This window comes from Panthera onca, chromosome D1 (genome assembly GCF_046562875.1).
Source record: "Panthera onca isolate mPanOnc1 chromosome D1, mPanOnc1 haplotype 2, whole genome shotgun sequence".
In the NCBI taxonomy this organism is placed as follows: Eukaryota; Metazoa; Chordata; class Mammalia; order Carnivora; family Felidae; genus Panthera; species Panthera onca.
Window position 1 is genome coordinate 67,969,867 of NC_138348.1, and position 15,979 is coordinate 67,985,845.

The 15,979-nt window shown below is 37.4% G+C and overlaps 1 protein-coding gene across 3 annotated transcripts in view; it reads right to left on the minus strand.

The window, feature by feature from the left end:
* The window catches only part of DLG2 (discs large MAGUK scaffold protein 2), a 2,113,447-nt gene that overhangs the window by 1,746,881 nt on the left and 350,587 nt on the right, over window positions 1-15,979 (minus strand). For all 3 annotated transcript variants that reach the window (XM_078433028.2, XM_078433029.2, XM_078433030.2), the window contains one exon: window positions 15,299-15,444. In XM_078433028.2, the coding sequence (XP_078289154.1) occupies window positions 15,299-15,444 (146 nt within the window). The remainder of the gene's footprint in view (window positions 1-15,298; window positions 15,445-15,979) is intronic.

Below are 15,979 nucleotides of genomic sequence, written 5' to 3' on the forward strand. Positions count from 1 at the left end.
ATCCCTAGGTATTTTATGCTTCTTGGTGCAATTGTGAATGGGATCAGTTTCTTTATTTGTCTTTCTGTTGCTTCATTATTAGTGTATAAGAATGCAACTGATTTCTGCACATTGATTTTGTATCCTGCGACTTTGCTGAATTCATGTATCAGTTCTAGCAGACTTTTGGTGGAGTCTATCGGGTTTTCCATGTATAATATCATGTCATCTGCAAAAAGTGACAGCTTGACTTCATCTTTGCCAATTTGGATGCCTTTGATTTCCTTTTGTTGTCTGATTGCTGATGCTAGAACTTCCAACACTATGTTAAACAACAGCAGTGAGAGTGGACATCCCTGTCGTGTTCCTGATCTCAGGGAAAAAGCTCTCAGTTTTTCCCCATTGAAGATGATGTTAGCTGTGGGCTTTTCATAAGTGGCTTTTATGATGTTTAAGTATGTTCCTTCTATCCCGACTTTCTGAAGGGTTTTTATTAAGAAAGGGTGCTGGATTTTGTCAAAGGCCTTTTCTGCATCGATTGACAGGATCATATGGTTCTTTTCTTTTCTTTTCTTAATGTGATGTATCACGTTGATTGATTTGCGAATGTTGAACCAGGCCTGCATCCCAGGAATGAATCCCACTTGATCATGGTGAATAATTCTTTTTATATGCTGTTGAATTCGATTTGCTAGTATCTTATTGAGAATTTTTGCATCCATATTCATCAGGGATATTGGCCTGTAGTTCTCTTTTTTTACTGGGTCTCTGTCTGGTTTAGGAATCAAAGTAATACTGGCTTCATAGAATGAGTCTGGAAGTTTTCCTTCCCTTTCTATTTCTTGGAATAGCTTGAGAAGGAGAGGTATTTCTCTGCTTTAAACATCTGGTAGAACTCCCCTGGGAAGCCATCTGATCCTGGACTCTTACTTGTTGGGAGATTTTTGATAACTGATTCAATTTCTTCACTGGTTATGGGTCTGTTCAAGATTTCTATTTCCTCCTGGTCGAGTTTTGGAAGGGTGTGGGTGTTTAGGAATTTGTCCATTTCTTCCAGGTTGTCCAGTTTGTTGGCATATAATTTTTCATAGTATTCCCTGATAATTGCTTGTATCTCTGAGGAATTGGTTGTAATAATTCCATTTTCATTCATGATTTTATCTATTTGAGTCATCTCCCTTTTCTTTTTGACAAGCCTGGCTAGAGGTTTATTAATTTTGTTTATTTTTTCAAAAAACCAACTCTTGGTTTCGTTGATCTGCTCTACAGTTTTTTTAGATTCTAATTGTTTATTTCTGCTCTGATCTTTATTATTTCTCTTCTTCTGCTGGGTTTGTGGTGTCTTTGCTGTTCTGCTTCTATTTCCTTTAGGTGTGCTGTTAGATTTTGCATTTGGGATTTTTCTTTTTTCTTGAGATAGGCCTGGATTGCAATGTATTTTCCTCTCAGGACTGCCTTCGCTGCATCCCAAAGCATTTGGATTGTTGTATTTTCATTTTCGCTTGTTTCCATATATTTTTAAATTTCTTCTCTAATTGCCTGGTTGACCCACTCATTCTTTAGTAGGGTGTTCTTTAACCTCCATGCTTTTGGAGGTTTTCCAGACATTTTCCTGTGGTTGATTTCAAGCTTCATAGTATTGTGGTCTGAAAGTATGCATGGTATGTCTCAATTCTTGTATACTTATGAAGGGCTGTTTTGTGACCCAGTATGTGATCTATCTTGGAGAATGTTCCATGTGCACTCGAGAAGAAAGTATATTCTGTTGTTTTGGGTAGCAGAGTTCTAAATATATCTGTCAAGTCCATCTGATCCAATGTATCATTCAGGGCCCTTGTTTACTTATTGACCATGTGTCTAGATTATCTATCCATTGTTGAAGTGGGGTATTAAAGTCCCCTGCAATTACCACATTCTTATCAATAAGGTTGCTTATTTTTGTAAGTAATCGTTTTATACATTTAGGGGCTCCTATATTCGGCACATAGACATTTATAATTGTTAGTTCTTCTTGATGGCTAGACCCTGTAATTATTATATAATGCCCTTCTTCATCTCTTGTTACCGCCTTTAATTTAAAGTCCAGTTTGTCTGATATAAGTATGGCTACTCCAGGTTTCTTTTGGCTTCCAATAGCAAGACAAATAGTTCTCCATCCCCTCACTCTCAATCTGAAGGTGTCCTCAGGTCTAAAATGAGTCTCTTGTAGACAGCAAATGGATGGGTCTTGTTTTTTTATCTATTCTGATACCCTATGTCTTTTGGTTGGTGCATTTAGTCCATTTACATTCAGTGTTATTATTGAAAGATATGGGTTTAGAGTCATTGTGATGTCTGTAGGTTTCATGCTTGTTGCAATTTCTCTGGTACTTTGCCTCACAGGATCCTCCTTAGGATCTCTGTAGGGCTGGTTTAGTGGTGATGAGTTCCTTCAGTTTTTGTTTGTTTGGGAAGACCTTTATCTCTCCTTCTATTCTAAATGACAGATTTGCTGGATAGAGGATTCTCGGCTGCATATTTTTTCTTTCATCACATGGAAAATTTCCTGCCATTTCTTTCTGGCCTGCCAAGTTTCAGAAGAGAGATCAGTCACGAGTCTTATGGGTCTCCCTTTATATGTTAGGGCACGTTTACCCCTTGCTGCTTTCAGAATTTTCTCTTTATCCTTGTATTTTGCCAAATCCACTATGATATGTTGTGCAGAAGATTGATTCAAGTTATGTCTGAAGGGAGTTCTCTGTGCCTCTTAGATTTCAATGCCTTTTTCCTTCCCCAGATCCGGGAAGTTCTCAGCTATTATTTCTTCAAGTATCCCTTCAGCACCTTTCCCTCTCTCTTCCTCCTCTGGGATACCAATTATGCGTAGATTATTTCTCTTTAGTGCATCACTTAGTTCTCTAATTTTCCCCTCATACTCCTGGATTTTTTTATCTCTCTTTTTCTCAGCTTCTTCTTTTTCCATAATTTTATCTTCTAGTTCACCTATTCTCTCCTCTGCCTCTTCAATCCGAGCTGTGGTTGTCTCCATTTTATTTTGCAACTCATTAATAGCATTTTTTAGCTCCTCCTGGCTGTTCCTTAGTCCCTTGATCTCTGTAGCAAGAGATTCTCTGCTGTCCTTTATACTGTTTTCCAGCCCAGTGATTAATTTTATGACTATTATTCTAAATTCACTTTCTGTTATATTGTTTAAATCGTTTTTGATCAGTTCATTAGCTGTCATTATTTCCTGGAGGTTTTTTGAGGGGAATTCTTCCGTTTCATCATTTTGGATAGTCCCTGGAGTGGTGCAGGACTGTGGGGCACTTCCCCTGTGCTGTCTTGAATAACTTGTGTTGGTTGGCGGGGCCGCAGTCAGACCTGATGTCTGCCCCCAGCCCACCGCTGGGGCCACAGTCAGACTGGTGTGTACCTTCTCTTCCCCTCTCCTAGGGGTGGGATTCACTGTGGGGTGGCATGGTCCGTCTGGGCTACTTGCACAGTGTCATGCTTGTGGTGCTGGGGATCTGGCATATTAGCTGTGGTGGATCAGCAAAGTGAACAGAGGCAGGAGGGGCAGGCTCAGCTCACTTTTCCTTTGGTGATCCGCTTCAGGAGGGGCCCTGCGGCACCAGGAGGGAGTCAGACCTGCCACCAAAGGGATGTATCCGCAGAAGGACAGTGTTGGGTGTTTGCCTAGTGCAAGCAAGTTCCCTGGCAGGAACTGGTTCCCTTTGGGATTTTGGATGGGGGATGGGCGAGGGAGATGGCGCTGGCGAGTGCCTTTGTTCCCCGCCAAGCTGCTTTCTGTCGTCCAGGGCTCAACAACTCTCCCTCCCGTTGTCCTCCAGCCCTCCCACTCTCTGAGCAGAGCTGTTAGCTTATAACCTTCCAGATGTTAAGTCCCGCTTGCTGTCAGAACACACTCCGTCAGGCCCCTCCTCTTTTGCAAGCCAAACTCAGAGGCTCTGCTTTGCCAGCGGGCTGCCCCTCCGCCCCGGCTCCCTCCCGCCAGTCCGTGTAGCGTGCACCGCCTCTCCGCCCTTCCTACCCTCTTCTGTGGACCTCTTGTCTATGCTTGGCTCCAGAGAATCAGTTCTGCTAGTCTTCTGGCAATTTATTTAGGCAGGTGTGGGTGGAATTTAAGTGATCCGCAGGATGAGGTGAGCCCAGCGCCCTCCTACTCTGCCATCTTCCCGGTGTGCTGTTTCAAAGGGGCACATGCACTCCAACGATTATAGCAACACTATCAACAATATCCAAAGTCTGGAAAGAGCCCAAATGTCCATTGATGGATGAATGAATAAAGAAGATGTGGTATATATACACAATGGAGTATTAATCAGCAATCAAAAAGAATGAAATCTTGTCATTTGCAACTACGTGGATGGAGCTAGAGGGTATTACGCTAATCAAAATTAGTCAGAGAAAGACAAATATCATATGACTTCATTCATATGAGGAATTCAAGATACAAACAGATGAACATAATGGCAGGGAAGCAAAAATAAGATAAAAACAAGGAGGAGGTCAAAACATAAAAGAGTCGTAAATATAAAGAAAAAATTGAGGGTTGTTGGAGGGGTTGTGAGTAGAGGCTTGGGCTAAATGAGTAAGGGGCATAAAATAAGACCGTTGTTATGATGAGCATTGGGTATTATACAAAGAGGATGAAATCATTGGAATCTACTCCTGAAATCATTATTGTACTATATGCTAACTTAGATATAAATTTAATAATTAATATAATAATAATAAATAGTGAGAGAAAAAGATTAAAAGAAAAGGAAACTTTGCTGCAAACACTTCAACCTGCATCCTTCTCTCAACCCTAAGTCTTTAAAGAAGTTCCCTGGCACCAATAGGGGTTAGGAGAATAAAACAGAAACATTGGTAAAGGAATATGATCCTGTACAACCTCACAAGATGTTATTATACCCCAGGAAGAATAGGGGGCAGCCAAATGCTCATTTTGCTGCCAGTTTTTACTCATGTAGCCATGAGATACACTGATGGAGATTCAAAAAAAATTTAAGTGAAGAAGCTTTGTGGTTAGAATGAGGAAGAAGAACAGATGGTAGAGTGGACCTAATAGCTAGAAATCAAGTGGAAATATGCATCTCAGTTGCATATGCCAACATAAAGGAGTGATGACTCTCAAAGATTAGGAAGGAAATGTCCAAACAGGAATTATCTTGTTTTGGATGCTGATTGATAACCATGATGTTTCCCTGCATGCCTCCCCCACCAACATCATTCAATCCACCAGGAGTCATTGAGGCTCTGTCCTCAATACAGTGATATACAATATTACACAGTGTCTCTACTTTCACTGACATGCTCTGAGAGAATATATGCACCAGGGAATTGTTCCTTCAAAGAAAAAATGATGGCAGAGGGAAAATGTGGGAGTGATTAAATGTAAAGCAAAAATGTCTTAAGAAAACCCCGAATTGACTAATATTATGTTTTCTGCCCCTCATCATATTCTAAAATTAGCACTAAGATCATGTTGATTTACAGAAAAATAAAGTTAAAAATTCTATTCAGTATTATAGTTCTTTAAGAGTCCTCCTGTGCCAGGCACTGTGCTATACACTAAGTGCACAACAGTGCCCTTCTTTGTGAAGCCGTCTACTGGGGGTGACAGATACCTTCTTGGCAAGAAAATATTACTGACATCTTGCGGCCAAAGCCATCTTAATAAACCTTTAAAAAATAAATAAATGTACTAGAACATATATAATCCACAAGAAAGCAGTATCCCAGTGGTGTATCCATTGTCTTAAGTGTTTTTGAAACTTCTGTTTCCAGAGCCAGTGTACCAGCCACATAAGAATATCATCCTTATTGCTTCAGAGGATACTATCCATGACCTCATATGCCAGCTTTGATAAACTAAGGCACACCTGTTTATTCTCTATTCTGGCCTAAATCCTGGGGAGATCCAGCTAACGAATAGAAAAGAAGAAGCATAATGGAACAGGCAAGGAGCCATATGGCCAGACTGAAGGGAACCAGAAGATGTGCTTACAGACTTCTTTCTAGTTCAATAGTTGCTTCTTGAGCCTACCATGTGATAAACACTCTTGTGCATCCTGAGGAATCAAAGATAAGGAAGATTTTTGAGTGCTCCACTTAAAGAGTTTATATATCCTTCCAACAGCTTTAAATAAACTCGGCTTGTACAAAGGAAGGGACACAAGGTGAAAATTAAAAAACATAACAAGTCTGTGTACTACATCAACAGAATCTACCCAGGATAATGTCCCTCATTTGAAGGTTTCCCAGTTATAAATTTCATTTTGGTTCCATTTCTCCTTTGGACTCACTCTCCAAACTGTGACCTTGGAAAGCCAATCCCAACAAAACAAGAGCCTCAGTTTCCCTGGCCTGGTACACTGAGACCTCAAAAAAGATACACTCTCCTGCTGTGCTCATCTCCATCTTCAGTGAGACAGACCAGTCAAATCTGTCTCTTCAGCTTATATAATCCATTAAGGAAGAACAATCAGACTCAATTCAGAAGCACACGGACTGAGTTAGTGAGCATTCATGTTCTGATGTTTTGGATATAATTAGATAATCACCATAAGCTGAGGACTTCCTAAACATTGGGAAAATCCACATTACATTAATTCTGTCTTGCCTATCTAGATTTTGATATTCAAAAATCTTATACTCGTGTGATTTTTTTCTCACCATTCATCTTTATATCACCATCATCTGTTCAAAAGCCAAGTAAAAGCCCTGATCTAGGGGCACCTGGGTGGCTCAGTCAGTTAAGCATCCAACTTTAGCTCAGGTCATGATCTCACCATTGGTGGGTTAGAGCCTGCATAGGGCTCTCTGCTGTCAGCAAGGAGCCCACTTCAGATCCTCTGTCCCCTTCTCTCTGCCCCTCCCCTGCTCATGCTCTTTCTCAAAAGTAAATAAACATTAAAATAAGTCTTGATCTACATGCATTCAATCAGACAATCTTAGATAACTACTGAGTAAACAGCCTAAAGCTTTGTTTTTGTTTTTAATAAATCAGTTATCTAGTTGATGTATTTGTTGAAAGGATATTAATATAAACCAAAGGCATCACATGCCTTTACATGAATTTACATTTCAGGTAAAATTTTTATCCTTGAGAAAATCTATCTATCTATCTATCTATCTATCTATCTATCTAGCGAGAGTGTGTAAATTGAATCATTTGAATATACAAAAAGCCCATAGAAATGGACGACAAAGAGACATACAACAGAAAAATGAGAAAAGAATATGAATAAATTCACAGAAGAGCAGATTAATATAGCCAACAAACATAAGAAACTCCTCAAATTCACTAATATTCTTATAATTGGAAAGTAAGTTAAAGAAGATGGATCACTAGGCCTATTGAACTGGCAAAAATTAAGAACAGCAACACCTACAGCTGGGATTAACATGAAGTAAAATTGTACCAACGTGCATTGTTAGTGAAAATATGAAAGGTGAAATCAGTCTGGCAACAGTTATTCAGATTAAAAGTATGTATACCCTTAGAGCCAATAATATTACCCCTAAGAATCTATCCTGTAGAATAAAAATATCAGTATGTTCAGAAATACATGAAATCATTAGATTGCAGTATTAATAGCAATGAGAGAAAAGTGAAAACAATAAATTTACATTGAAAGGTGAATACTGAATAAACTATGATACACACACACTATGAAATTATGCATCCATTAGAACAATGAATTAAAGGTATACCAGACAACTTGAAAAACATTCATATAATATGAAGATTTTTTGAGAAACAATTACTTTTCAAAATTCTGTATCTACATATTATGTGTACATGGATATGTATAAATTGTATATAGATATACATATAGATACATGTATATGTTTATACATGAATACTCATTTTATGAGTACAGAGGATTAAACACATTAAGTTGTTAAGATAGGGTACCTTGTACATAGGGAGGGTAGAACTAATACAGCATAGGGTGGGGAGTGAGTAACAGGGAAAACATGCAAAAATGGAAAACATAAAAGGAGCACTGACTTTAAAACAAAAAGTGTATATTTGATCATATATGTAAAATTAGGCATATGCATGGGACTATTAAATTGACTAAAAATAATTTCAGAAAATTCAAAAAAAAAAAAAAGGAATAAGAGCCTAGAAAAAAACATCAGAGAATAGCTAACTAACGCTGGAATGGAAAAAAAGAAAAAAAGAAAGAAAGAAAAGAAAAAGAAAAAAGAAAACATGGTGGTAGATTTCATCATTAAAAAAATTAAAAACACTTTAAATGTCAAAAAACACTATAAGCAGAATTAATAGAAATCAAGAAACAAGAAATGCAATAATTATGACAATAGGATGACATATTTCATACATAAAATGCTCTTACAAAACAGTAAGAATTTTATACCACTTTGAAAAACAAAGAGCATGAAAGAATAACAAAAGAAATAAATAGAGGGAGAAGAAGATGGCAATGGAGTTGAAGTACCCTAGGCTTGTCTCGTCCAATGAACACAACGAGATAACTACCGAATCATCTGAAATACCACAGAAATTGACCCGAAGACTGACCGAACAAACTCCAAAACTAAAAGGAGAGAAGAGGCCACACTGAAGAAGAAGGCAGAGACTTAGACAAAATACCAAGACAGAGGTGGGGGGAGCCTGGGTGGTTCAGTCAATTAAGCATCCAACTTCAGCTCAGTTCATGGTCTCAAGGTTCATAAATTCAAGCCCCACATCAGACTCTGTGCTAACAGCTCAGAGTCTGGAGCCTGCTTCAGATTCTGTGTCTCCCTTGCTCTCTCTGCCCCTCTCCTGCTCACACACTCTCCTTCTCAAAAATAAATAAACATTAAGCATTTTTCTAAAAAAAATACCAAGACAGAGGAATTCATCCCAAATCAATCCCAAATGAACAGCCTAAAGCTATGCCCAGAGATCTAAGTAAAACAGATATAAGTAACATGCCTGATGGAGAATATAAAACAATAATCATAAAGATATTCACTGGGCTTGAGAAAAGAAGATATTATTTAGACCCTTACAGCAGAGATAAAAGAGCTAAATACCCCAGAAATTGGCCTGAAGCCTGACGGAAAAAAAAACACAACTCAAAGGAGAAAAGAGGCCACATTGAAAAAGGTAGGAAGTACAGAGATGTGGTATAGGGGAGAAATGGATCATAAGTGCTGCAGAGGGGAGGAAGCTGTGGTCCTGGAAAAAGGTGAGAGAAAGAGGAGCACACAGGGAAACACAAAAGGAGAATGTTTCCCCAAAGCCATTGGGTTGGAAAACAAAAGGAGATAAATTTCATGAGTTCTTGCAACGAGCTGGGCTTAAAGCCTGGAGTTTGAAAGGTCAGCAAGCTTGGCTAGGATAGAGACCTGAGGGTATGCCCTGCTCATGGAGAGAAGGCAGGCAAACAACAACAGGGGCAGACAGTGTGAAAATAGCAACTGGAAGAATGTCTGGGGCAGAACGTTGCTGGTAGGCACAATTCACAGAGACACCTCTCCAGGAACAGGGGAGCTGGATGGCACCATTTCCCTCCCCAACCACTCAGTATAAACACAGAACAGCACAGCTCCAACACTGGCTTCCTAACTTGCTTACATCTCCAACACTGGCTTCCCAAATTGCTTACACCAAGCTCCACTGCCCTTTGCTCTTCCAAGACTGCCCTTCTGAGTCAAACTTGCCTCAGTCCCAGTGTGATGGGCCCTTTCCCCAGAAGATCAGCACAAACCCCTGCCCACTCTACATCTCCTAGCCAGAAAGTTCTGCAGGGCCTCATACTGGTGAAGTTGGTGTCAGATCTCATTTCACAAGCAGATGAGAACACACCCACTTAAAAGTAACCACATTAAGGCAAGGGATCAAACCCTGCTCATAGAAGGCAAGAAGAGCCTCTACAGATGTCTGGTCTGAAGGACAGAGCAGCCACAACACAGCAGCAGAGCACACACCTGAGAAACCCCACGAAGCACCAAAACCTGGGCACTACAGGACTTCTTCATAAGACCATTACTCTCAAGAGCAGGAGACATAACTGGCTTTTCTAACACAAAGAAAAATGCAGAGACTTAGGCAAAATGCCAAGATGGAGGAATTCATCCCAAATCAAATAATAACATAAGGCAATGTCCAGAGATCTAAGCAAAACAGATATAAGTAGCATGACTGATGCAGAATTTAAAGCAACAACCATAAGGATACTCACTGGGCTTGAGTGAGACTCTTATAAAAGAGATAGGAGTTAAAAAAAAAAAAGAATCTATCAGACATGAAAAATGCAATAAATGAGATTGAAAACAAGCTTGATGCAATGAACAGTAAGCTGGAAAAAGCAGAGGAATGAATTAGTGACCTAGAAGACAATATAATGGAAAATAATGAAGCTGAATCAAAGATAGAATTATGGAACATGAGAATTGACTTAGGGAACTCAAAGACTCCATCAAATGTAATAACATTTGTATTATAGGAGTCCCAGAAGAAAAGAGAAGAAGGGGGGGTGGAGAATTTATTTTAAGAAAGAATAGCAGAACTCTCCCTAAAACTGGGGAAGGAAAACAGACCTCTAGATCCAGGAGTCACAAATAACTCTCATCAAAGTCACCAAAAGAAGGACAACCCTAAGACATTGTAATGAAATTTGAAAAATATAGTGATAAAGAAAAAAATCTTAAAAGGAGCAAGACAAAAGAAGTCATTAACTTATAAGGGAAAACCCATAAGGATAGCTGAAGATTTCTCAACAGAAACTAGGCAAACTAAAAGGGAGAGAAATGATATATTCAAAGGGCTGAATGGGAAAAATCTGCAGCCAAGAATACTTTATCCAGCAAGCTATCATTGAGAATAGAAGGAGAGATAAAGAGTTTTCCAGACAAACAAAAACTAAAGGAATTCATGACCACTAAACCAGCCCTGCAAGAAATACTAAAGGGGACTCTTTGAGTGCAAAGGAGAGAACAAAAGTGACAAAGATAAGATAGGATCAGAGAAAACCTCCAGAAACTATGAAAAAACAAGTAATAAAATGGCAATAAATACATATCTGTTAATAATTCCTTTGAGTGTAGGGGCACTTGGGTTGCTCAGCCTGTTAAGCATCTGACTATGGCTCATGATCTCATGGTTCATGAGTTTGAGCCCCACATCTGTCTCACTGCTGTCAGTACAGAGCCCGCTTTATATCCTCCGTCTCCTTTCTGCCTGCCCCTCCCCCACTTTCACTCATTCTCTCAAAAATAAATAAATTTTAAAAAATAATTACTTTAAATGTAAATGATTTAAACACTCCAATCAAAAGACATAAGGTGTCAGAATGGATTTTTAAAAAAAGACCCATAAATATGCTACCTACAAGATATTCATTTTAGACCTAAAGACACTTGCAGATTGAAAGTGAAGGGGTGGAGGGGGCGCTTGGGTGGCTCAGTCAGTTAGGCGTCCAACTTCAGCTCAGGCCAGGATCTCAGAGCTCATGAGTTCAAGCCCAGAGTCAGGCTTTGTGCTGACAGCTCTGGGCCTGGAGCCCTGCTTTGGATTCTCTGTCTCCCTCGCTCTCTGCCCCTCCCCCATTCCTTCAAAAATAAACATTAAAAATTTTTTTTAAAAAAGAAAGTGAGGGGGTGGAAAAACATTTATCATTCAAATGGATGCCAAAAGAAACTCAGAGTAGCAATACTTGTATCAGACAACCTAGACTTTAATACTAAGACTGGAAAAGAGGCAGAAAAGGGCATGATGTTAATCATAAAGGGGACAATCCAAAAAGCAGGCATAACAATTGTAAATATTTATGCACCCAAAACAGAACAATCCAAATGTATAAAACAATTAATAACAAACAAAAAGGAACTAATTGGTAATAACACAATAATAGTAGGGGACTTTAACACCTCACATACCTCAGTGGGCAGATCTAAACAGAGAATCAACAAGGAAATGATGACTTTGAATGACACACTGGACTGGATGTACTTAACAGATATATTCAGAACATTCCCTCCTAAAATAGCAGAACATACCTTCTTTCCAAGTGCACATGGAACATTCTCCAAAATAGATCACCTATTACATCACAGATCAGGCCTCAATAAATACAAAAAGGTCAATTTCATCCCATGCATCCTCTGACCACAATGCTATGAAATTAGAAGTCAAACTCAAGAAAAAATTTGGGAAGACCACAACTATATGGAGGTTAAATAACATGCCACTAAAGAATTACTGAGTCAACCAGGAAATTTAAAAATACATGGAAACAAATGAAAATGAATATACACGGGCCAAAATCTTTGGAATGTAGCAAAAGTGGTTCTAAGAGGTAATTTTACAGCAATACATGTCTACCTCAAGAAGTAAGAAAAATCTCAAACAACCTAACCTTATACCTAAAGGAGCTAGAAAAAGGAAAACAAACAAAGCCTAAAGCCAGCAGAAAAAGGGAAATAAAAAAGATTGGAACAGAAATAAAATGATATAGAAACTAAAAGAAACAATAGGACAGACTGATGAAACCAGGAGCTGATTCTTTGAAAAAAATTAATAAGATTGATAAAGCTCTAGCCAGGCTTATCAAAAAGAAAAGAGAAAGGACCCATATAAATAAAACCACAAATGAGAGAAGAGAAATAACAACCAATACCACAGAAATACAAACAATTTTAAGAGAATATTATGAAAAACTATATGCAACAAATTGGACAACCTGGAAGAAATGGATAAATTCCTAGAAACATAAACTACCAAAACTGAAAAAGGAGAAAATAGAAAACTTGAACAGACTGATAACCAGCAAAGAAATTGAATCAGTAATCAAAAATGTCCCAAAACACAATGGCTTCATAGGTGAGTTCCACCAAACATTAAAGAAGAGTTAATATCTTTTTTCTCAAACTATTCCAAAAAATAGAAATGGAAAGAAAACTTCCAAATTCATTCTATGAGGCCATCATTACCCTGATACCAAAGCCAGACAAAGACTCCACTAAAAAAGAGAACTACAGACCAGTATCCCTGATGAACACGAATGCAAAAATTCTCAACAAGATACTAGTAAATCAAATCCATCGGTACATTAAAAGAATCATTCACCACAATCAAGTAGGATTTATTTTTGAGCTGCAAGTGTGGTTCAATATTCACAAATCATATCAATCAATGTGATACACCACATTAATAAAAGAAAGGATAAGAACCCTATCTATTGAGAACCCTCTCAACAGATGCAGAAAAAGCACTGGACAAAATACAACATCCATTCATAATAGAAACCCTCATCAAAGCAGAGCAAGAACATAAGAAAGGCTATATATGAACAATTCACAGCCAATATCCTCAGGGGGGAAAAACTGAGAGCTTTTCCTCCATGATCAGGAACAAGGCAGGGATATGCACTCTCACCAATGTTATTTAACACAGTACTGGGAGTCCTAGCCTCAGCAATCAGACAACACAAAAAAATAAAAGGAATCCAAAACTGCAAGGAATTCACCAGTTACAGATGACACAATATTCTATATAGAAAACTCAGAAGACTCCACCAAAAAATTGCTAGAACTGGTAAATGAATTCAGTAAATGAATTTGCAGGATACAAAATCAATGTACAGAAATCTGTTGCATTTCTACAAAACAATAATGAAGCAGGAGAAAGAGGAATTAAGGCATCAGTCCCATTTACAACTGCATCAAAAACAATAAGATACCTAGGAATAAACCTAACCAAAGAGATGAAAGACCTGTATCCTGAACACTATAAAACACTGATGAAAGAAATTGAAGATGATGCAACGAAATAGAAAACATAGGTAGATATGCCTTTTCAAATACTGCTGGTAGTATCTTTCTGCAAAGCACTTTGACAATTTGTATCAAAAGCATTACAAATGTCAATGTCCTTGAACTCAGTAGTTTCATTAATAAAATTAACCCCAGTGAAATCATCCAAAAAGACTCAATGGTTTATATATACAGATGTCTATTATAGCATTATTCATAGCAGAAAACTGGAGATGGCCTAAATGTGGAATGGAGAATTATTTAAATAAATGCCAAAAGACGGAATATTTTTGTAGCCATTAAATATTTAATGTAGCCAAAAATATTTAATGACATGATATGGGCAAATATTAGTATAGCATTAAATCTAAAAGTCATGAAAAAATACTGTATATTCTGGTGTACCAATTTTTGAACATATATTTGTACATAAAAAAAAGACTAAAAAAGTGAAAATAATGTTATGTATTGAAATTGAGATTTTTTAATGCTTTTAGTATTTTATAAACTTCATATAGTTGGTATCAATTAACACATTATTGTTAATTAACACATATTGTTAACATTTTCTTCAAGTAATTAACTAAGGCAATCATTAGTCTTAATCTTTCTGATTTCAAATCAATTTTGAGCAGGATAAAAAGTATATCACAGGCCTCAGTTAATAATCCAAAGATTCAGCAAAGTGCCATTGATTAGCACTAGGATTCCATGTACCTTCCAAGTCAGCTTCACTATACCAGTCTTGACAGATTGTGTGTTTGGGTGTGTGTGTGTGTGTGTGTGTGTGTGTGTGTGTAGTACTACCTGCTTTCCAAGTACTGAATGCCACTTAAAAATATCATTGATCTTCCCCTGCCTCCATATTAATCTTCTGTTATGAACCTGAGACATTCCTCGAATTGCCTTACTCTTGGTAAGTGTTAATTCTAACAGTAGTCTCCAAACATTTGATCTCATAACCCTATCTATAAAAATCATTTGAACATACAACTCTACTAGCCTTATATTTATTTTTAAATGTATATGTATTACTGTTAATATACTATATAATATAAATTATTCAAAAATTTAAAAAAAGAACATGATAAAAAATATAAATGGAAGTTCTAGTATTTTGTCCCTAAACCTTAATGGATCATTTTAAAACTCCTAAAGATATAGGGCCCTGCTATGGAGATCACAGCCATAGACCACACTTTCTACTCCCACTACCCATTTTATTGCCACACTGCGTCTAGAGCCATGTTGTGAAATTCCAGAATGCCTTAAACTTGAGTTAATTCAAACTATCACAATATGCATAACAGAGCTCACTTGTACTATGGAAGAATCATGTCCTTCCTATGCCCTATTTTCTCTTGGCAAAATCTGGATTTTTATATATAAAACACTGCATACAGTATAGTACAACTATGTTTATATTATTGTTGTTGTCATCTTTTGATAATGATTACTACTACTATGACTGTGACCACTTTACAGGTATAAGTAAGTGATAATATTCTTTAGTTCTTTTAGATGTTTCAGTATATACCTCTCCAGATTTTTGAAGGTTTTCATGGCATGGAGCAAGAAGGGATGCCTTCTCCCATTTCTGTGCAACTTGATTGGCTTCTTCTATCTTCTGATCACAACTTTTTTGAGAATTTAGCAATGTCAACTCATAAAATTCTTGAATATCTGTGAAAATATTTAAGGAAAGGATCAAATGTCATGTACCATCACAAAAATTGCTTCTGCATATATGTATATATGAAAAAATTTGCTAATTAAAAGAACTACATACACATGATCCCAAAGAACAATAACAAAAATAAGGAAATCATGAAAACTGCATTTTTATCTGCATGAGAATTCTTATAGGAGCTATATTCATAATTGCAAAAGCTGGAAGCAACCAAGATGACTTTCAATGAATAGATAAAATATAGTAAATTCATATTCAATGATAAGGAGGAATGAGGTATCAAGTTAAGCAAAAACATAGAAGATTCTTAAATGCTAAGTTTAAAAAGCCAGTCTGAAAAGGCTACCTATTGTTTGAGTTAACTTATATAATATTTTAGAAAAAGCAAAAGTAAAGAGACAGTAAAATGATCAGTGGTCACTAGAGGTTCTGCGAGTGGGGAGGAGGATTAAATAGATAAAGCACAGGGTGATGAAAATATTCTGTAATGATACTGCAGTAGTGGACACCTAACAAGAAGCATTTGTC